The sequence below is a fragment of the Taurulus bubalis genome (assembly GCF_910589615.1).
Source record: "Taurulus bubalis genome assembly, chromosome: 16".
NCBI classification, from domain to species: Eukaryota; Metazoa; Chordata; class Actinopteri; order Perciformes; family Cottidae; genus Taurulus; species Taurulus bubalis.
The window spans coordinates 19,509,557-19,533,266 of record NC_136604.1 but is presented as its reverse complement, the minus strand read 5'-3'; the positions used below and the strand labels follow the sequence as shown (position 1 = coordinate 19,533,266).

Below are 23,710 nucleotides of genomic sequence, written 5' to 3'. Positions count from 1 at the left end.
TGTATAAAGATGGTGTGAATCATATGCCATGGCCTTCGCAGGCACCAGATCCCTACCCGATTGAACACATATGGGAGATTTTGGATGTTGCAACACCACAACACATGATTGTTGGAGGAACATGATCAGATATAGTGATTTTCTCAATGTCCGCTCCTCTCGAATGAATCCAATCCCCACGTTTGCTTCTCGCCCGTGTATTCTGTCGTATGCAATATGTGCTCCAGTGAAGACAAAAAGAAAACAAATTAAGACTTCAAAAATAGCAAAATTCATAGGAGCGACCTGCTCACAAATAACGAGTGTACAAAACTGCATTCAAGCTAAAACAAGCGCACCTTTGTATCGTTTTCATGACAATTTAAGTATTTTTCCACGTGGTATTTTCATGATTTTGTCACCCCCTCCTCCATAACTCCTCCTATAATGTTCATGCATTAACAACTTGTCATGTGCCAATGTGTTGCAGCTGGAGGAAGCCTTGAGTGAGGTGGACTTTCAGCTAAAGCTGGACCTTCATTTCACCGACAATGAGCAACAGTAGGTTTTTGAGCAATTTGGGAATGTGTGTTTGTGTGTGTTTGAGGTGAAGAGAACACTAGACTTTTCGCTTGTGCAGCTTTTTATGCACGAGTGAGAATGCAAACGAGGCACAAATAAGGGCTATTATGCCTTTTGGCTCATAGCCATCTCTTTTAAGCACCTGATCACAACTTCTGTGCTGGCAAAACACAATTACTGGGATTTGTTCTCCGGCTCGGGACAAATAGAAGGAGAAATAAGTTTGCTTTAGCATGTGGCAAAAGGCACTATTTTTGGGGAAAACTGCCTATTTATTGGCCTGCAGCTGCACATTAGTGATAAGTATTGTCGAGTGTTTGTGTTCAAACTGTTAATTCAGCATTTTTGTCATAGTTGTGTGAGTATAGTACTTGTCAACGCTACACAGGACAAGAGTTATTGGAGCTCCTTGTGTAATAGCATTAACACAAGCTGCTCTCTTTGAGTCTGTATAACTATTGAATGTCTACGGGGTCTCCATTAAAATTCCAGACAAGATTTATTAGCATTCATTTTTAGTATATGCAATAAAATCTGCATTAGCATTGTAGCATTGTAATACAGATTAATTGATTTTTATTTTGATACATCAGTCTTTACATATTGTTTAGTTCTACCAACTAATATTTTGTTGCTGTGTATTGTCAGACATGTTTGACTGGAGTGAGCACTAAAGACGGGAAAAAATATGCAAAACAAGAATTCTGCAGATTTAAATGGTATACACAAATATTTGTCATTTGTGTGTGAGTGTAACTTTTGTCTCTCTTTCCCCCATTCACCAGGCTGGCAGAGATAGCGACGGTCCCGTTGATCAGCAGTCGGACCCTCAGCCTCCACTTCCACCCGCGGAGAGGCCTCCACCACCACGTCCCTGTCATGTTTGACTACTTCCACCTGTCCGTCATTTCTGTCTCCATACATGCTTCACTGGTTGCCTTACATCAGCCGCTAATCAGGTAGAGTTCACTCAAACATTTGCACTTAATAGTCCTTGAATTCACACAAAGCAGAAAGACCCTTCTGGTGTCTGATCTCTGGACCTCAGGCGATCATGTCTTACGGCACATATCCAGTTTAGAACGACGACAGTGGCAGATTTACGACTTAAAATGTTTTGTTCTGTCTAATATATTGGGTTTTTGGGCCAATTTCAGAGAGAGAGAGACAAAAGCAGCTTTTCATTCCTAGTCTATGGTGACGGCTGAAATGGCTAGCTAATTAAGCTAGCGTTAGCTCTACGAGTTGAAAAAACAACAACTCTTTGGCTGAATTTGTTATCTTTCCAATTGACTCATTTACATTTGAACCTGTATTGCTTGTGTAATATTGCTGACGTTGTTGGACTTGTAAAGAGCAGTCGAGTTAGCCTAAACTTTGATATCAACCCAGACTTTCCCACACAGTGGAGACATATTACTTTCTTTTTTTAATTAAACGTAAACTAGCTGTTGCAAAAAAAAGTAACTTTGTTAGTTCATAATGACAAGCACGCTGGCCTTGGAAGTAATGCTCGGTTAGGTAGTAAGCTAGTTTCCCGGACATACGAACAATAGCAGCTAACGTTATTAGAGCAGATAAACGCTGTTAAACCCATTCCTTACCCTTTTGATAAAGTTAAAACCTTCCAAACTTTTAAAATGCTTAAATGAACACAACTTCAACTCATGAAGAAATCTAAAACTTGACAAGCCGGCCGTGCATAGCTTGGGGCGCTAAGCCATGACTGGACAACTCCATCATTTCAGCCAATGGTCAATGGGAAATTCAGTATTGAACTGAAGAGCTGGTCGCACTGGAAAGATGTAGAATTTGAGAGTGAAAACAATAATTGCAACTGTATCTATAATATCAACAGAAGAACTCACCGCCATAACATATATTTCCTCTTCTCTATTCGTTTTGGCATTCACAATTAAAAGTGTATCCGTTAGCTGGATAGATTTCCAAACACTTATCTGATGAATTCAGCCGCCAATATCATGAACTCAGTTTTTAAGCCATGCATTACATAGATTACTGCGGCACCTGATTGATTGGAATAGTAGCAGCCCAGGTCCACACACACACACACACACACACACACACACACACACACACACACACACACACTCACGATTTGTCCCTGCATGTGTCCTGGCTTTTCTCTCTGCAGCTTTGCACGTACAGGGAAGGGCTCTTGGCTGGGGAAGGGCTCGCCGGAGAGCCCGAGCGACCCATCTGCCATGTCGGTAGAGAACCTTGTGTTCGGCGCTGGCTACTGCAAGCCTGTCGTCTCTGAGGTATGTTAACCTTTAGCAGTTCAGCTGTGCTCAAATCGAAAGTCATAGGCAGCCAAAGCCGGTTTTGTCTCACAAAGCTGAAAACGATAATGAGCCAGTCTCTGTTCTGCTGGTTGTTCCCTTTTTTTTTGTGAGCATGTAGCTAAATGCCAAGCGATGGCGTACACGTGATCTCGGTTTCGGGACAGAGGCCGATGGATTTAGTTGTGATTTGTTTTGGCGTGTCACCCAGAAGCAACAGGATTGAGCAGGGAGTCATTCTGGTCTGGATTACTGATCCCGGACATGTCTGTGCCTCAAATTCTGTCATTTGTTGGGGCTCCGTGCCGTCTTAAGGCTGAAAGAGCAAAGGCCAACACAGAGATTATTACTTCGCTGCACCGTGGCCTTTTAATAATATCTGATTAACCCACCTGCCCAGGCATGCAGGCTCCAGGCTTGGCATCTGGAAGTGTTAGCAGCTCTCATTGGAAATGCCTTTGTGCCCATTTACAGTCCAGTTAAGCTTCAAAATTGCATGATGACAGCAGTGACGATGGAATTACTGTTATCGTAATTATTAATCACGTCTTTACAGTATGCGTCTTACTTTATAGGGACTCAATTATTTTATGACCGTTGAACCACCTACATACAGTTATATTAAGCTACGCTAACGGCTCTACCTTCATATATGGCATACAGACGTGGTATCATCTCAAGATATACAATACATGTATTTCATCATCTTCCCAGAGTCAACGTGCTATACTCAAAACCTTCTCATAATGTGCATGTTTTATGGCCTTGGGACACAGCTGTGGTCTACTTATATTTGGACTATTTCCTGGACTGCATGTCATTTTGCACAATTTTCATTTTCTTTTCTTGATGGACTCATTATCTCTAGTTTTCTCTCGTGTTTGCCAATTATTCCAACTTGTGTACAGTTGTAAAACAGTCGGTTCCATTTTTTTGCCATCCTTTTACAACATGCATCTCTCAGGTCCCTGCGGACGCCACAGTCTACACTGTAAACCCTAATGAGCGCCATGCCCCCGACCCAACACACCTCCTGGTTTTTACTCCCACCCCTAGCTGGGCACTTTAATAAGCTCTGCGTTTAGCCAAGCGGGGGGGCTTCGTTTGATCACAGTAATGAGTTCTGCTCACAAGCGCCACGTACTTCATAGCTGCAGGTGAAATCTACACAGAATGCCGCCTCCTCATTTACCTTTATTTATTTAGAGCATTTTACCTGCGGCGACGCTACGTTTTCAGCACTTTCCCTCTTAACACCGCAGCATTTCCCTTAAGTGTTATGTTGTTATTTCTGGAAAAAACTAAATCACATGTTGTAGATGTGCATTGATATATGCTGTTACATCTCTAAAGGAAGGACAAAGTTCCTTCTGTGGCAGGAAATGATGTATTAAAAGGGAAATTATGCTGTTAGAAGTGAAACGCCTGAGAATCTTGGATGTTATTGGTGTAAATAAATCATGTTTCTGAAGATAAACTCACAAAAATCCCGTCAAGTATATATTGTCCTATATACAATGGAGTGGAAAAGTTGCATCAACAGCAGAAAAACAAAAGCAGAAATTCTCATGTCAGGTGACACACAACTAAAGCACATCCGAGACAGTTTCAGCGCAGGGAGAAACTATGATTTTGGAATAATTACTAGTTCATACTGAAAAATAGCTATTTTTCACGACCCCTCGCTCGCAGCAGACTGATCCAGGCAGGCCTCTATAAAGGGTAAGAAGAATTATGAAAGTAAACATACAGATGTTCCTTCCTGGTTCTGCTATACCGCACTGCTGCAATTACAGAGCGCACCCAGGTATGATGATAGGGCCGGAGACTTTACTCGCTAGGGGCAAATAGCAGCACATCCCCATCTTACTCAAGCATCACACGCCTTTCAAAGCTCTGAGCCGCACTGGCGCTGCCGAAACATCCCAGCCATGAGGATGTGTCGCCTTGGAGCAGACCAGGCCGGGGACCAGTGGACGAGGGCGGCCACTGGTCACATGCGAGGCTCAATGTGATGGTGGCTAATGTGTGCAGAGACAGCTGTTTGGGTGGCAGCCCATTAGACCTTATGGTCCTTATGGTGATTTAGACCAGTGTTACACTCCACGCATATTGAAAAGTGCAGTGGTGGAATTCACTGAATACTTCTACGGCGCTGTTAGAGAGCCATCTACTGGAAACACGGTCCTTATTACAGCTCATAATTAGCCAGCTCTCAAAAAGCAGCGGGGACTATACTGGATCATTTTCCTTGTCAAGCTGCTTCCTTTCCTTTAGCTTTGTACCTCATGGCATTGTTGAATGATATATTCTATGGTTTTAGCTCAACTGATTTGATTTTCAGTTTTCACACACGTGTCAGTTTGTATCCACTAGGCTATTTGTTTATTTTATTCATCAAGTTGGCGCCTTGAATTCTGTGTCAACTTCCTGGACTCTTTTAAAGGTCATAACGAGGAAGCGTTGCATCCTCCCGAGGCCACATGCGGTTATTGATCTGCTTTTACGGCTCGCAGCACGCTGTGTTTAGGGTCCATTTGTCTCTGACATCGTATTTGATCTTCCAGGTAATTATCTTATTCGTTCCCATTCAGAAACCCGCTCCTTTTATCACAAGGTCAGCGACAAGCCCGTGTAACCGTTGCAGCTGTATACTTGAACTATAAATGCCAAGTATGTGTACATGTCTGTTATTAAGGCGGGATGTTTTCTGAGCGTTTTCGGTTGACTACTGACCTACATAGCATCTGACATTTCCTCTGTGTCTCCTGCTCCGCAGGGGAGCTTTTATTTGCCCAGTGAAAACTGCCTGCAGAGAGCTCATACGTGGCACCGGCGGCTGTGTCGCCTCCTGCTGGTCGCACACAGGGGCCTGCACACCTACCACGCAGCACTGAGGAAGGGAATCCCACAGCTGCAGCAGACGCCACTCGACTCAGGTGAGCATATGCAACGCTCACTATTCAAAATATTATTTCTAGCCTTGAAATTCTGAAAAAAATGTAAGGTCTAATGGGAATTAAAAGTTCGGAAATCCGGAGTAGTATCACATAATATGAAATATTGCATTAATACTACTGACTAAGCAACATTTTAAATGTACTTGAATGTTGGTAGTGTAAGGTGAGAATGAACCAGCATGCAGGCGGAGATTTTTTTTTTCCAGAGTAACTAAATGTATTCTGACCGGCAACTGACCGGCAACGGGGACACGTGAACCACTTCATTAGGTTTATCTCTTCGGGTCGTCTGCAGACAATTAATGAGAAGAACCCTTCCAGTACACAAAACACAGTAAAACAATCCAAACAGTCTGCTGGCTTCTCAAAACCTGTTATCCCTTGTCTTCTGCTTCCTGTGGCCAATCAGGTTTGATCTCTGGAATAAATGCCACTTTAACCCCACGTGGCATCAATCTCCCTTCATTTGGACTCAATTAGTCAAATGCACTTTGACAAAATATATTAATCATATTTGCCATTTTAAAAGCATAAACAAAACAGAAATATTATGAGTGAGTTCCCAAAACGAAGAAAACATTCCCTTGTTTGGAACTGACAGACATTAGAGCAGGAAAAACTACCCACGAAGACTTTTTAAAGGGGAACTGCACTCTTTCTTGTTAAAGGGTCAGGCAGGTCAGGGAGTTAAAGTCCTCCTACAGGAAACCTGTGCAAGCAGACAGACTAAAGTGGACGAGCCGCTCTTAAACATCACAAGTTCACGGCTCAAAAAGTGTTGAACAGATGAGCATTGACTGAACAATGTTATACATTGGGAGTGGAGAAAATAGGCCCCGTGACAAATTGTGGAGCTGATTTTAATGATTTCATATATTGGTGAGTAGTTAAATAGTGCATCATATTTTATAAATGCATCATATAGTTGGGATCAGTGGAGTAAAATTGTGAGAACCAGAAAAAGGAAACACTCACTGTACTTTAACATTTAACAATTCATTTTGTTTAATTTCATCCATAATCACTATATTATATTTGTAGTCTTAAATCTCAAAATATAATTAATTATGTAATGTGTGTTGTTGTTGAATATTTTAAATTTAGTCTGAAGTCATTATTTACATTGAAACAATTTTCAAAATAAAAAAATCAGACTTCCTGTTATGAAAACAGAAATCAGTACATACTGTGCAAAATTCCTCGTTTGTGCAAACATTCCTGGCAATAAACGGTTTCTGATTCTGATTTCTTTCCACAGAGGTGCTGCCTGTTGACAAAACTCTGAATCAGCTCACAACAGAGTTACAGGTAAGTCTATTCCACATGTTAGAGAGCCATTGCCCTGTTAATATTCTGTCTTTATTGTTATTTTCACATTGTTGTGATTTCTTTGTAATTGTGTTTCCTATAAAGCTTTTGTTTATTTGTTGTCATTTCATATTTAGGGGTATAAAAAACACAATTGTTCACCTACCTGCTTTACCAAAACAGTTCATTCTATGCACAGACAAAAGTAATGACTGAGTCTAGATGTTTGGGGCTGAGGGATTATGATTATTTTTTGTTGGAATGCAAACCAACACAATTTTGGATTAGCTTTTTTTTTTTACTATACTGTCAGAAAGTGGATTTCAGCTTAGACAACGGTATAAATTCAAGGCAATGGATATAATTACAATATTTTATTTGGTGACTAAAATTCTTAAAGTCGTGTTAAGTCGTGAAGGCGATCACTGAGACATTAAACAGTCATGACTTCTCTCTGAATATACTGTGACATGCATGTGTGGACTGATACGATGGCCCAGCTGTTATACCCAGCCTTTCTCACAGAGAACAGCATGAGTTGGTTGATTGATGAGTTTCCTACAATGATCCAAAGATACGCAGGTCAGGCAGACGCACATTGTCGGTGGATATAAATGTCAGCAGGAACACCGAGGATCCGAGAATAGAAGGCTGTATTTTATGAAGACGGATTCAGTTTGATATTACAGGGATCTATTTTTTCTCTCTCTCCCCATCAGCTACAGGAAGGCCACGAGAGGGTAGCGGAGCAGATCAGCAGGGACGTGAGCCAGCTCTGTTCCCAGCTGGCCGCTCTGTGGACCCACTTCCTGGAGGCCGCTGTTCTCAACCCCCACATCCTCTCCTATCTGGCCCAGGAGCACCACACACTCAGGGTGAGAGTGGCACTCCATCAAAGGCATTATGCAATGCTCAAACGCCAGCATATCCTGTGTGTTCTCCGAGCCGCAGGCCAGATGGTCTCCATATCGGAGCGCAACGATGACGATCTGTGCTGATATCTTTACATTGAGCCATTCATGTACATCCTCAGAACCCACACCAGAATACAAAAAATACGACAGAACAATCAAAATGGTTTCATAACCGTTGACATTTTAGTCGTGACCAATTTTCTTAAAGGTTTTACAAGATATTGAATACAAGTCTCTCGTAGCCCTTTAAGCCCTAACCCTAACCCTAATAACCCTAACCCCTAATCCTATTTATTGTTTGAGTTGTGGTAGAGGTTGTACATCGGGATTTTATATTATTGTAGCCCTGATTTTTATGTTTAATTTGATACCTAACATGTTTGTTTTTTGGGAGGGAGAGATTTATACCATGATTTTTTCTTGATTTTCCTGATACAAAGGGCTCAACAGGTTAACACACTGAGATGATCTAAGAAGTTCAGAAATATACATTAAATCAGCTGTGATGAGGAAGAAACCTCTATGTTGGACCAGGAAAAGGTTAGATTCATGAGTTTAACTGGCCAAACTCTGGACAGGGAATTAGCAAGATAATAAGACGCCATTCTAGACGGTAGCTTAAACCCAACTGAGCGAGTTAATGTGATTTCCAGTGCAATTTCCGTCCAATCGTCGCTGTTGAATATGAATATGTGCTCCACAGTGGAGCAGCTCTAACGGCCCTCTTATGTGGCATTGTTTCATCCCAGTTGTCTGAAAATAATGAACTTGTTTGCTTTGCTATTAGATTACCCCGAGGGGATACTGTCATGCCTCCACCCACCAGTGGAGCTTGGATTTCAATTAACTCTTGTTCTGTAATTATTGTGGGGTGAAAATACACCAGAAATAGTGTTCCTGGTGATGTGCCCGTCATGGTGGCTGACTTTCAAGGATGATGCACTTCTAATTGAAGCTGGAGAAGGAGAACGGTGTTTGGTTCAAGCTCATGTCACAGACTGGAAGCAGTGATATCTATCTCTCTCTCTTTGTGAGCAGACCTTGAATGATTGACTCATTGCAACTGATTGATGAAAACAGTTTTGTCTGTTTCTGGGAACACCAGGTCAGGCGGTTCTCAGAGGCATACTTCTTCACCGAACACTCTAAAGAGATGTCGTTGACTTTTCAAGAGGAACTGTGAGTATCAGCCTTGTGTTCTATGAACGGAGAGAAGTGTTGTCTTGATATTGATGATATTATTCTGCTGATTCAGAATCAACAGACATAGCCAGATAGCTACAGACGTGCGGGGCTCAGACTACCTGACCAAGATGCCTCCTTTACCTGTTGAGTGCCTGGACATCGACGGAGACTGGAACAGCTTGCCCATCATCTTTGAGGACCGATATGTGGAGTCTCCTCAAACAGGTAATGTAAAAAAAAAGTGGCTGAACACATGTTGTCTTTTACATCCAATCACAAAAGGTTTACTGCAATGCCCTTGTTTTTCCAGAGTGGACATCACATGTGCCGACCACTGATCCAGCCAACTCAGATCCAGCCATCTCTCTTGTCAATGGGATTTTTGAAAGCCGCCAGGGAGCCAGATCACCAGCAATAGGGCAGGATCCTTTGGACAGCGATGATTGCATGGACCTACCCACATATGTCTCACTCATGGCAGAGCAGAGTAAGACCAGCACCAACATTAGAAGTATCCAGAACCTCGATCGTACCGAGGACATTGCCGAACCCTCTCGAGCAGTGACGGAGCACTTGAAGGGACCAGAGGAAAAACAAGGCCGGGATGAGGAGAGCTGTAATCCAGGCCGGAGGTACATCACAGATAAGCCTTGTGATGTGGATCCATATAGAGAAGAAGCAGTCCCTGTTCTCTCCTCAAACCACAATCCGCTCACTGACTCTCATAACAGCCGCGATGAGTCTCCTGCTCATCATGCAGCGGAAAACGCCATCGTACGTTCTGATGCCCCAAATGACAGCAATGCAACAAAGAGTGAAAACAATGAAGAGGAGTCCGATATTGCGATGCCATTAAATCACTCCGTGGATGATGAGATTGAGGATTTCCCTCTCATCACTGCCTATGCACATCCAGTCATACCTTTTCCCAGCGATCTCAGAAAAGAGGCGACTCACCGCGGAGGCCTGGCCGGCTCCAAGATCATGAAGCGCTCGTCCTCAGTTATTTCGGACTCGGGTATTGAGAGCGAGCCCAGCTCGGTGGCCTGGCCCCTGGAGGCTGCATTGCGAGGCCGACCTCCTCTAGACTTCTCCAGCGAACGGGAGATCCCACAGCAAATAGTGCGTCGCCACCCGGTCCACCGCAGCTCTCTGGAAGGCCTGCAGATGGAGAGCAACGGCAGTGGAGGCATACAGGCCTCACTCACTTCTATTAGCTCCCTGCCATACGAGGAGGACCAGCAGCAGAGGCAGCTCAGTAAACTCACAAAGTCCGTTTCGGCACCACAGATAAGCAGCCCAGAAGACACCGAGGGGGACCATGTGCTCGTCAACCAGGAAACAGATACTAAGAGTTTAGTGCAACACCAGGATTCATTGAAGATCTACGGCTCTTCTTTGAACAGCAACCTGGATTCGGAGCAACCCGAATCATCTTTGTTAGACCCGACTTCAACGACAAATCTTGGCCGTCTCCTCAATGAGAATATTAGCTCCGAAAGGTCAAACCCGCCACAGAACCTGTCAAAGACAGACAGAACCAAGTCGGCGTTAAGTGGTGTGTCTGAAGTGCTGCTTTTACAAGAGTCTGTGGAGAGCCAGCATGTGAAGGAAAGCGCTGTTATTGGCAGCCAGGGGGAGAATATGAACCATCAAACACACATCAGTGGAGTAAGCGCCTCAGAGGAGGATGTGCATCTCGTTGAAACAGAAGCAGTACCCTGCAGCTGTGGAAACAAACCATGTGTGCATAAAAGTGCAGAAGCACAGGACAGAATGAACACTGTAGATGATTGCCAAAGTTTCCATCAGACTGAACTGTTTAGTGTCGAGGACCAGCAGTGTCTGGATCCCTCCCGATCACCTCCAGGGCTTCAACACACCAGTGACCTCCCCAGCAGTACCATCGCACAGAGGCCGAGTGATCTTACAGGGCTGATTGCCAATGATATTGCATCACCCCTTGACCTCAATGGGATGTCAGCCAGTGAGAAAGAGCCTCTGGACTGCCAGACTAAGCCCTCTAAGATCCCCAACTCAGGGCTGGCCTTCGTGAATAAGAAGATGGTGGAGGTGGTGAACATGTCAGTGTCCTGTGCCCCGACCTGCCTGCCCTTTTCTTCTGCGCTAAGAGACTCTCCGTCCATCAGTGGAATGTCTGCTCGCCAGGCTACCTCACCTATCACCCATCAGCCACTGGGCTCCTTTGGTATCATCTCCTCGTCTTCGCTCAATCCCTTGAACGTGGATGAGGAGACCAACGAACGAATGCTAAAGTGAGTTTACGTTCGAGCTAATCTTAGCGTTAGCGAAGGACAAAATGTGCTGTAAATGTGTTTTTAAGCCCCAATTCAAATTGCATAGCATCTTATTTTCTGCTTCCCATACAAGCCTCCCTGAAAAAAAGTGAAGACATGTATTTGTCTCCCTTTTGTGTGTGCATGAACACGCACAACAATATCTCTGTGACGCCAACTAATAACCAAAGAGCCGCCCGCCACAAAACAAATAGTCACACATCCTGAACTGCAACCCACGTTAGCTTCCTCGCTAATGTCTCGGCTTAGCTACAAGCACAGACACACATCTTTTGTTGCACCTGAACTTGCTGCTAAGCAACCGATCAGACATCTGCTCGGATTAAAGTGCTAACGTTAGCAGACGAGACAGAACAAAAATATATATAATTCTAGCGCTTTCAACATCTTGTTTTAAATCAATTGAGTTATTAGCTTAATAAACTATAGTTACTGGTTCTCATTTGTTGACATTAAGTGTACTTGTCCACTTAGCTTCCAATCAAACACGTCCACTGGTCCGTCTACTTATAATTTGGAAGCTAAAGGAGCATTTTGGACTGTTTGGATTTTCCATAATACAAAAATATGAACAAAAAAATTGCAAAAAAAACATTTTTATTCAGATTAATGGCTTAAAAAAGGGCTGGACCTTGTACTTTTAGTTGGACGTTAATGCTGCGTTAGTTATTTGTTTCCAGGCAGGTGAGAATAATGCCTTTCTGACTTTTGTGTACATCGGTAAATAATGTATCAGCAAATGCAGGCCACCTTCCAAGAAAAACTTTGTAGGATTGAGATCATAATCCACACCAACTACTTGGAAACAAAGCCAAAACACAAGGTGTTATGGGTATGTGGAGACGGCTGTTGACATCTGGTGCGGTAGCTGGCAGTTGCTCATGCTTGGAAAGCCTTAGCATAACAAAATGAAGTGAGGGCAAATATGAAGTGAGGAAGTCAAGACGAGGTGAAATGCCTCCTGATGCAATAAATCACATCAAAGGGTGAAGGCAAATCCATCACGATTAGCTGAAAGTACAGGAGCTGGAATCGGATTTGTTTTGACTCCTCCGCAGCTGAAATGTGTAACCTGGCGAGATGAAAGGGTAATACAACTTAGAGGAGCTACTTGTAAGTAGCTTTGGGCCTTTTGTTTGAAAGTCATAATTTGCTCGGAAGTGGGCAATGTTAACTGATGTTATACAAAAATGCAAGACCATGATATTTTAGACCAAAGGCAGAAAACGTACCTGTGATACCTGTAAAAACTGCTCTAGAAAATAACATCTGAGATCAGCGTTTTCTTGTCTTTGCACATTTCAGGAAAGGCATAAATTTGTCAATTTATTGCGAATATACCAAAAAGCAATGTCTTGTTTTTTTCTCATTTCCTTTTTCTCCAGTTTCTACAAAGCCAAAGACGAGCTGCTCAAAGAGTTGCGCTTTCAGGCCAGCCTTTACAGCGACCTCCCTCTCCTGGCATCAGATCTGCCCTACTTCCCCCCCGAAGAGGATGATGAGGAGTTTGATGACGGCATCCACCTCGTGGTGTGCGTCCACGGGCTTGATGGTGAGTCCTCATACAGACGAAGGTTCTGGTTCACTGCTGTCCAATTCCACTGCAAGAACATAATAGCGGACACATACTTTACATCCTGTTACCCTATTAGCATTGTAAATATAATATAGTCTCTTGAGAGTGTGTCCTGCATATCCCTTCACACTACATCGTCTGTGAATACTAATTCCAGGTGTCACCTACATGACTAATGGGCCAAAAAACGGTGAGTATAATTTCCTCTTTGCTTCCAGGAAACAGCGCAGACCTTCGGCTGGTGAAGACGTTTATTGAGTTGGGCCTGCCGGGATCCAGACTCGACTTCCTCATGTCTGAAAGGAATCAGGTACGTCTGTAGGCGGGAGCAACTTGTTAAAATGTACAGTCACATTTTTTACGAAAGTGCTTTAAGGCACTTTGCAGAGCGCTGACGACCGAGCTTTTCCGTTCCGTTTCCCCGCAGACCGACACGTTTGCAGATTTCGACACCATGACGGACAGGTTGCTGGATGAGATCATTCAGCATATCCAGCTGTACAATCTCACCATCGGCCGGATAAGGTCAGTCGCTCAACTTTAATGCAGTGCAACGCGCACATTACTGACAACTCACCCTTTTGATTGATTTTCATTGACCATTTGAGGCAGAGTTGGGAGCCGGGGGTGATCATCAACTTAAGCAGCATTCTGTTTAGCCAGTAGGTGGCAGCAGAGACTGCACATTGATACTTGGAGTGTCTTTACTCGTGTAGATCACAGTTTCAGGGTAATATATTGACTGTACGAGTCCAAAATGGATAAGTAGCACAGAATGGATGAAAGGCTCTTATCATACAGTGCCAATAAGTTCCTGACTTTCCCATGATAGACTGTACTCCCTTATGCAGCTGTGCGTTGCCTTTTTCCCATAAATTTAAGCTATTCATCTTCCCGCCTAATTGCCCTCAGTGTGGCAATTATTATTTTTTTGTTCGAGTTTCTCTCAGAGTTTGTTCACTTTCTTTTTTGTGTATTTATTCTCTAGAGGGAAAGTATCAAAGACAAAAGCAATCGACTGCCACAACAGCATCTGGTTCTTTCCACATTACTTCTATATTTAGTTTGGTGGGAGATAGATGAGAAGGAGCCCACATGGCGATGAGGGATTTTGGGTAAAGCTGTAACAGTACCGTAATTAAACTAAGTGACAGACATATAGCTTCATGAATCTACTGGGAAGACGATTCATTTACGTGGCACGTCCTCTATGTCAGTATCATTAAGTTGTCATTGCCTCTGAGAATGTTTAAACAAGTTAATGAATTTTCTGTAATTACCAAAGTTGTAGCTTAAATCTACAAATAGCCTCAGCTGGAAGGAGTTTCTCCATACAGAATCGACTATAATAAGATATCGCACAGTGTCAGAGGTCAGCAGTGTTGGAGGCACTGTTTTTTTTTCCAGCCACCCACTCAAGTTGCAAGTTTATCTCCCTGAAAGTTGTTTGTCTTCGACCAACAGCTTCATCGGCCACTCTCTGGGGAACATCATCATCCGCTCGGTGCTGACGAGGCCCCGCTTCCGCTGCTATTTGCCCAAACTGCACACTTTCCTCTCGCTGTCAGGTCCACACTTGGGAACGCTGTACAACAACAGCACGCTGGTCAGCACAGGTGAGGCCACCGCGGGAAAAAAAAATGGCCAGAGAAAATGTTGCTGTTTTGTGCTCCTCAGCAGCATCTTTTATTATCCATTCTGCTTTTATGCAGCGGGATGAAAAAGCAGTCAGTGTGTGTGTGTGTGTGTGTGTGTGTGTGTTCTCCTTAGGTCTGTGGTTAATGCAGAAGCTGAAGAAATCGGGATCCTTGCTGCAGCTCACCTTCAGAGACCACGTTGATCCACGGAAAACCTTCCTGTATCTCCTGAGTCAGAAACAAGGTACCGTCGGAAAGCGGACGGATTTGAAACACAGACACACTGTGTGTTGACTGTCTCGCTTTACAGGCTGCTACTTGAAAGACAGTCTATTGAAATATTCATGGTACTGTTGTCATCTTGTCTTTTTTGTCAAATTCCTGTACGTGTCAGCTCGCTAACACTCAAACCCCTGCCAGCGAGCTGCGAGAGACCTGTGAAAGGCCTCCCCACTGTTTGAGTGGAACAAAGCAGTCGTTTGTCACACAGGCTTGAAGAAGATAAGCCTGAAAACACTATTTTACCCCTCCAGAGCTGTGGCAGGCTGACAAAATGATCCAAACCCTGTCATTGGAAACCCACCAGCGCACTCTCTTAAAAGCACACTGACAGGAGAACTTGAGAAAAAACACAGTTTTATCGCATCAAGCCTGTCATTGTAGTTTGTGATTGTACTTTGCGTTTTACAACCAATACACTCTTTCCTCTCTCTCTCTCTCTCTCTCTAACACACATACACACAGACACACACTGCGCTCTCATTTACTCGCTTGTTTTGTGTTTCAGGGCTCCAGTTCTTCAAGAACGTGGTGTTGGTCGCGTCTCCGCAGGACCGATATGTTCCTTTCCACTCTGCCAGAATAGAGATGTGCAAAACTGCTCTTAAAGACAGGACCACAGGTTAGAGGTGCATGTATTAATGCAACTGGATTCTCGCCATTTTTCTCTCTTATAATATCTGAGGATATAGAGCACAAATACTTTCCCGTTGTATCTGTGAACATCACTCTGTGGAACTGACTGGTATTATTTAAAGTGATACTGTCATTTTTGAAAGAAGAAAAAAGAAGTCCTTTCAAATTCAAGTTAAATTAATAATTCATAAAACGCACCTTTGCACAATTGGATACCCTCATTGGTTTTGCATCATCTATTGGTGAGGGATCCCTCTGCTGCTCAACCTAAGATTCCTTCCTTTAAAAGCCTCTTTAAAAACCTCTTTAAAGGTTTTTTGGGGGACTTTCTCCTGTTCTGACACAGGATGTTGAATGCAGGACAGATTGTAAAGCCCTCTGAGGCAAATGTGTGATGTTGCTCTATGCAAATAAATGGAATTAAGTTGAATTGCTGCTACACACCTCTTCGGTCTGGTATGACCAGTAGTTTATGGTGGCTAACGCTAGCTAATATTAGCATGCATCAATTGTAGGCTTAAAGTGCACCTTCGCAATACTTCTTTACTACAGCCATAAAGACGGTTGAATACACCAAACTTCTTTATGACCTTCTGAAAACAAACGACACATGTTTTCCAAGGTTTATATAAACCACTCCCAGCAGCTGGTTAGCTTAGCCTAGCTTAAAGATTGGAAGCAGGGGATTTGGATGCAAAAGTAGGACTAACCGTATCTTTCCTACTTCTTGCTCTGAAGGGCCCGTTTACACTGAGATGATCAACAACCTTCTGCAGCCTCTTGTGGAGGCGAAAGAGTGCCGGCTGATCCGCCAGAATGTGTTCCACGCTCTGCCCAACACAGCCAACACCTTGATTGGCCGCGCGGCCCACATCGCTGTCTTGGACTCTGAGCTCTTCCTGGAGAAGTTCTTCCTAGTGGCGGGGCTCAACTACTTCAAGTAAAGGTGCTCGTACTGAAGGCTTACAGGACAGAACCACTCAGTGGCTGATGGAGCTGATTTGGAGGATACGGCCCTACTTTCCTTTTGTACAGTATCTTAAATGTATATAATCCCTGGTATCCAAGTGGCAAGGCCTGTATAGCCCCTTTGTTAGGATTGTTAGCAGCTGTTATAAAAAAAGACCAGTGTATTGTGACTGAAATACTAACTCAGAAGGCTGAGTTCAACGTGTAGCCATGCAAAACAAAACATCTGACATCCATCACAGGATTAATTGTAGATGTTTTTATGGCCTTATTAATAACCAGCGTCAGCCAAAAGCTAACAGATGCTAATTGTTGTCAAAGGCATTTAACTACTTTCCCTTTATAGTTGGTTTAAGGCTGGTTGATTGAATTCTTCCTTAAGGGTTACACCTATGATCGTAAAAGAGTCTTAAAATGTACTTGGAGCCGAGGCAATAGCTGGGCAGCATTTATCCCCTTGAATGTACATGAAGTATTTTGTTGTACAAATCTGTTCCTTTCTACGAAAATTAATATATTGTTTACAATTATTTATTTTTTAGCTGCGTATGTATCTACAGTGTAAGTAGTACATCTAAATGTGATGTGTTGTGTGTTGTTATCATCAAATCTATCAAATGAAAGTATACAATGGAGGCAGAAGTGTTACTCCATGTAACCCCAATAATTCAGTGTCGTGGATATCTGCTTTTTCACACAGCTATACATCAGTTTGATCTAACTCATTGATCCTGAAGTGAGCAATACAGTATCTTTGACGCCCAATGGCTCTAGCTGCTGTGTTAGCCGTCACTTCTAAGTTAATTGTTTGCACTAATTGATTGAAGGGTTGATTGAGTAAATTCTAGAATTGAGCATTTGCCAAGTCCCGCCCTCCTCCTGTCAAATTTACCAGATTAGACTACGGCAGATTACAAAAAAAAATTCATAGTCATTTTTGAAGCAATGAGTCGTTGACGAAAGCAAACAAAAGCAGGACTCATTCCTCTCTGCTAGGTTATAATAGCTATAGCTAGATAGCTAATGTTAGCTACATGAGTTGGTTAAACAGACCGTTTCAGGCTGACACTCAATTGCAGGAAAATGTAGGACCAGACTGTAATTTTACTCTAACATATTCAATACATGTTTGTATTTTCAATCCGTATTGTGACCTTAAGGTTAAAAACAAACAGACTTACGTTGCTGGAGTGTTCTCTTTCAACGTCTAACGTTGGCCTAAACTCTGATGACATTGAGCTTCACAGCGCGTACGCTAGTTTTAGCCTCCAGTGGTTAGCTTACCACTGGAGGTGGTAAGCTAACGTAGAAAGGGTAGAAAGGGTGTAAAAATGTGTAGAAAAAACACAAAGCTTGACAGTCTTATTGTGCTTAGTTACAATGGCTATTCAGGGGAGGGGTTTAGCAAACGGTCAATTTTCTTACAGTATTGATGCAAATACCAGTATAAGATATTTAAGTAATATGATTTCCATTTTGTTTCAGAACATTTCCATTTTGTTTCAGAAAATTACTTACTAATATAATTAACAGCAAATGTACTGCACATAATGTGAAGAAAAAAAAAATAATTATCCATGACTATACGGTACAATATTATGGTGTAATGACCATCTCTTTCTTAATGAGCCTTTTAAAATTCAAGATTAAATTTGCCTACGCAAGGATGGATTTTACGAGGCTCTCATTATTGTAAAAAAAAGGCTTAAATCAGGGTGTCATTGCCTTTGTTTTCTTGAAAACTGGATCCCTGTGCGTAGTACAGACCCACTGTCAAGGTTCTCCCTCACGCACTGTCATGTCCTATAAGCCAACTTTCAACATGATGCATGATGAAAGCAGGGAGGCTGCGTCGTAGCAGACACCGTCTCGTGTTCCTGAGACACATCCGATGCCATATCTTGATCATCTCATCAGCTATCAAACAAATGTGTGATTATTTCTCTCCACAACATTTGCTGTCACACTCGAGCGTGACGCCAGAGACGTGGTTTTCCAGCAAACTGGGTGAGGACTGTTTCCCTAATCACTGAGCTGTCCATCAAATGATGTTTACATTTAGACATTAGAAAACTGTCATCATCGCGCTGCCACAGACTCTCATATCCAGCGATGGTAGCGCACCTGCTGCATATGTAGTTATGTATATACAGAGAGCTATATTTAACCTTTTGCACTGGTTTGATGGCAAGTGCACTTTATTGACAACCTTGACTCAACCTCCACTAGCTTTAAAAAGTCTAAACAGCAATGTTTCATGTGCTTATTCAGTTCAGACATGCTTCTTTAGCTCTGAAGGTCGCATCCTGTCCGTCTCAGCCACTCAAGCATTGTAGCGTCTTCAAAGAGTACAAAAGGTGACTTCTCAAAGTGCTCTTTTTCTTTTTGTTCCGGGAGGCCGTTGCTGCACGGTAAGCAGCGTGTCACCGTGATTGACTCTAATCAAATTGGCTCCTTCAGGACGCAGAGATTGCTCTCAAAAAGCCACTAAGCAAAGCTGCGTAAGCGATCCGTGGGCGCCACCATGCATCATGCATCATCCCTCAACCTCCCCCCTAGAAGACGAACGCATACTGTATATGGATGAGGCTTTAGCTTGTTTGCGTTTAGGGCCGCGCGTGTTTACCCAAAGGGGTCAGCCGGGAATCGATGGAAGGGGAAGAAAAAAAAGAAGTGTTTGTGGTATTGAGATTGGTCCCTTCAAGGGCAAATACAGGTTTGAAATTGTTTCACGAGATGGATGGCTGTGCGTAGAAGGTTTCACTCGAAGGCCGGGTATTAGATCAAAAGGAATTGTATCTACATTTAGCTGAATGCCACTAAAAAAAAAATGTTTTTTTTATTTTATTTTGTATTACAAAATGTGTGTCGGAGAGCGTTAACTGTACATTTATGCTGCTGCCGTTACTGAGAGTGAATCCAGAGGTGATTCATGAATCCAATAGATCTTTGCAAGTGCTGTCAACCTTCAAAACTAGCTGACTTGAACCTTTTTCGTATTTGATTACCCTTTACTGAGAGTCCTGTTCATGTTCAGTGTGTGTGTGTGTGTGTGTGAGTGAAAGGAGACATGCCATCATTGTCTGCTCGTTGCTAGAACATCTTTCATGTGTTTGAACTGAGTGTCAGAAGCGTTTACCTTCACTGTGAGGATCATGTGTTTCTTTCATTCTGCACTTCTTTTGCTGAATGTATAACATGTAAAGTACAGTAAATACTACATCTGTGCCAATACTACTCTGATATTTTTCTATGTTGCTGACTGTACTGTATGTATTCCTTAGTAGCTTGTGTTCTATGTAAAAATATAAATACAAATATATATATATATAGCATAGTATTATTGTAAACAGATATGATGTTACAATAAACATTTTCCTTTTGCATAATTATCTTATTCACTCTTTCTGTTGATTTAGCCAGCTTTTATTAAAATGTTCTAATATTGGTCAGTATTCAATATCAGTATCAATTATGACATTTCCCTCTCTCCTTTTACGATGTGAGGTTTAACCTTTTACATTGTAACAGACATCAAATATGGATTATTGCACTTGCAAAAAATTTGACATTTCATCGAGAAACTAAGGAACTTCATCGAGACTGGATCATATATATATATGTATATATACAAAAAAATCACATTTGTTTGAGAAAGAAACATTACATTATTGTGGCCATAACAGGTCATTAAATTAGATGCTAGTAAATCTACTGTGTTACATTGTAACCTCTCAGAATGACCTGTCCCTACGTTGCTGAATGGCTTTCTGTTTGGAGCTTGGAGTGTTTGTTCAAACCGGGTTCTCTTGCATGTTGAGTAGATCTAAAAAAGTGTGTCTGGAGAACCAGCGATTTTAGAGAAAGCTTCAATACGGAGACACTCATTAGCAGTGTTTAGTGTCTCGTGAGGTTTGATTCATCCTCACACAATCAAACACGAGTTAAGACCACTGAACAAAACACTTCAACGAAAAGAAACGCTGCTATCTATCTGCGACCCTTCTGTATTTTTACCCGTGGAAGTGTACCATATATCTCATGCATTGTGTGCGGCCGGGACAGGGAGAGGCTTTATGGAAAGTGGACCTGCTGCCCGGCGTCCTCTGCAGCCGGGGACTCATAGTGGGCCTAAAGCCTCTCTCCCTGTGGAGTCTGGGGGGCGGGGAGCAATCTCCTGCTGCTTTCCATTACATTTGGACATCAGACTTTTGCAAATTTCCGACCAGCCACAACGTTTTTGATATAAAAGGCTATGAATCATAAATTAGATCGTTCAACTGGGTTGGCAAGGCTTTTTTTGTGTGCAACCCTTTGCCACCCTGACAGGGATATTGTCTTCACTGTGGAGAGGATTTGTTTTTTCAATGGACAAAAGGCCTAGTGATGTTAAAATCCATGCAATTCTCAAATATAGTCTGTTTTTATAATGCTACAACTGTTAGGATGTTGGTGCATTCACTTCCATTTATTTCCAAACTTGGTTTCAATACGTTGTCTGATCATCTGATTGTGGAGCCCTACTGGATTGAGTTGGCAAGCATCATCTAGCAGTGTGGCAGCGAGGAGATAAGATGTTATCATAATCAATGGGTTGTGTTGCCCGAAACTACAAAAATAGATCTCAGGTTGTGAAAGAAAAACAGAATTATCCTTTGTTTGGACAAATACGTTCTAGAATACGAAGGTATGTTGCATCCAAGTGTTTTGTTTTATGGAACTTTCTTATGTATAAAAAACCATCACTAACAATGTACTAGTCGGTCTCTAAACACTGTCCAACTTCCCCAGACTGTCTGTGGCTCACTGGTTCTTAATGAAGACTTAAATCTGTATCAACAAATATATACTTTCATTAAAAAGGTTCAGTAAGTTCCTCATACAGCCGACAACTGTAGTTTTTAGTAAATGTTACTCAAACAGGAGTTATTGGGAACTATTTTCAGTTGCGGAATAATACACATTTATTGCTCTTCTGAGTATTTCCGGCAGCTGGACAGTGTCTGATGACACTGAGAAATAAGAATTATCAGGTTTTGGAAAACACAGGCAACTAAATGATGGATACTAACACTGTCCAGTGAAAATAAAAAAGCACAATATAAATCGACAGTTTCATGTTCTGTTCTAATACCTTTTAGTATATTGTATTAATCAATTCTGCACCAATATACTATGTAATAACTCACATTTGATCAGCTCCATCACACCACAAACTGGTACCAAATTCTCCCGAAAAGACCAACAGATTCACGAGTGGTGCCTTGTGCCGTGTGCCATCCGGGGCTGTTTCCTGCCTCACTGAGCCCCGGTGGTCCACAGGGGCAGATTTGTCACAGCCTTTAACTTCCGTCTGTGTATATTCTATTAACGAGCCCTGTTGTGGGACAACAATGACTCCCCGTTTGTATCGTCCGTCGATGACACGCGCCGTAAACGAATCATAGCAGCAATCCCCTCTGCCGGCGCCCCATTTCAACTGCATCAATTTATGACTTCCAGGTTTGGGGATACCCCGAGGCTATAAATCTAGGCCGCAACAATCCATATTCAATTTGATTCCAGGGTGTTCTTTCTCATTCCGACGTCCATTTGTCACTGCATGTTGAACTCATGATCCAACAGAGGCTAGTTGGAACCCCTCCCCTCCCTTTTTCTCTTTCCTCCCTGAAATCAATAGAGCTCATTTTTCCACCCCGACCCCTAAAGACATCGCTCCGTCGGTGAAAACGGATGAGGGAATCGCGCTCGCACATAGTAATGCATTTCATTTGCTGCGAGTTAACGGCAATTGGTCGGTCACATTCACTTATCATCAGATGAAATGAAATCACAGCAAATAAAAGCGGCGCTCTTTGTTTACAGCTCGACTCTCGCGCCGACGCCTCGTCCCCTCCGAGGCCGATCTTATTCTGCATGTGTCGCTCCTCGGCGCCCATAAAGTGGAGGGAAAATGATTTTGTCATTAAATCCATCAATCCAGGGTTGATTGAAGCGGTGTTCATTCCATTGTTTGCCTTTTGAAAGGGGGGGGGGGAAACCATTAGTCCCAGAGTGATACTTTGGGCAGGCGTCGTCAATAAGCAAGCCGCCAGTGGGAGTAATTATTGCTGCATGAAACTGTCGGCGCTGGGAGGTAATGCGATCTCACACGCTCGCATTTTCTCCCATGACGCTAATTTCACACCTAAAGAATCAGGAAGATAAAGCGACACAAATAAAGCAGAACTGGACTTTCATTACTGTTTGAAACGGTGTCTTTCTGTCTTGATGATGTTTTTGGTTTTTTTTCATCCGGAAGAGCAAAGGATGCTACAAAGATAAACACACCGCCACAGATCTCCCTCCACCATCGTGTTTGTGCAGTTTGTTCACATTTTTTCTTCTTCTTTGAAACGTTGTTCTGACTGAGAACAATGGCTACCGAGCACAAAGTAGGCTTCAATTGCAGTTCATTATTACGACCAGCAGACAGTGAAGACTCTTTTCCTAATGTAAGATGCTGCTCCATAACACAAAGGGACAATAATCGGGGTGGCAGGGCTGTAAATCCGTCTCACTGTTTTTTGGGCTTTCTCAACTCATTATCTGAATATTATGTATTCTGTCTTGTCATTTGAATATCGTTATGTATTTCAAAGAAAGTGTTTTCAGACTGGAAACTTAAACCTGTCATGATGCTAAGGAGCGTTGGCTGTGATGTTGTCTGTAGATGGAGAATGTTAACCGTTTTAAATAGCCACAGTTTGAGCCCATCATGTATTACCGTTATTCCAACTGCTTCACAATAAACAACAAGATTGCATTGATTTTATTTGATTAATTCATTGAATTAATGATGACATTAGATGGAGAATAAAATCATCAACAAACTCATCACTATTCTTCCTGCGGGGAACATGAATGTTTGCACCAAAATTCATTCGATCCAATAGGAAAAAATCCAATATTCCTCTCAAATGTGACCCTCACACCACAATCATTAGGATTCATTGATCAAACTATGGTGGCACGCCATTCTGAATAGTTATTGGTACATTTTAGTCTGGACCACCAAAGTGACG

The 23,710-nt window shown here is 42.6% G+C and overlaps 1 protein-coding gene across 1 annotated transcript in view; it reads left to right on the top strand.

The window, feature by feature from the left end:
• fam135b (family with sequence similarity 135 member B) overlaps positions 1 to 16,621 on the top strand; it is a gene marked incomplete at both ends in the record, with an annotated part of 29,841 nt that extends 13,220 nt beyond the window's left edge. The window contains 16 exons of the mRNA XM_079231694.1: positions 470 to 540; positions 1,347 to 1,520; positions 2,717 to 2,843; positions 5,644 to 5,803; positions 7,083 to 7,132; positions 7,852 to 8,007; positions 9,152 to 9,225; positions 9,302 to 9,456; positions 9,542 to 11,507; positions 12,935 to 13,101; positions 13,344 to 13,435; positions 13,553 to 13,650; positions 14,590 to 14,741; positions 14,896 to 15,006; positions 15,550 to 15,663; positions 16,416 to 16,621. Of these exons, the coding sequence (XP_079087820.1) occupies positions 470 to 540; positions 1,347 to 1,520; positions 2,717 to 2,843; positions 5,644 to 5,803; positions 7,083 to 7,132; positions 7,852 to 8,007; positions 9,152 to 9,225; positions 9,302 to 9,456; positions 9,542 to 11,507; positions 12,935 to 13,101; positions 13,344 to 13,435; positions 13,553 to 13,650; positions 14,590 to 14,741; positions 14,896 to 15,006; positions 15,550 to 15,663; positions 16,416 to 16,621 (3,873 nt within the window). The remainder of the gene's footprint in view (positions 1 to 469; positions 541 to 1,346; positions 1,521 to 2,716; positions 2,844 to 5,643; positions 5,804 to 7,082; positions 7,133 to 7,851; positions 8,008 to 9,151; positions 9,226 to 9,301; positions 9,457 to 9,541; positions 11,508 to 12,934; positions 13,102 to 13,343; positions 13,436 to 13,552; positions 13,651 to 14,589; positions 14,742 to 14,895; positions 15,007 to 15,549; positions 15,664 to 16,415) is intronic.
• Positions 16,622 to 23,710: the final 7,089 nt, after the last annotated feature.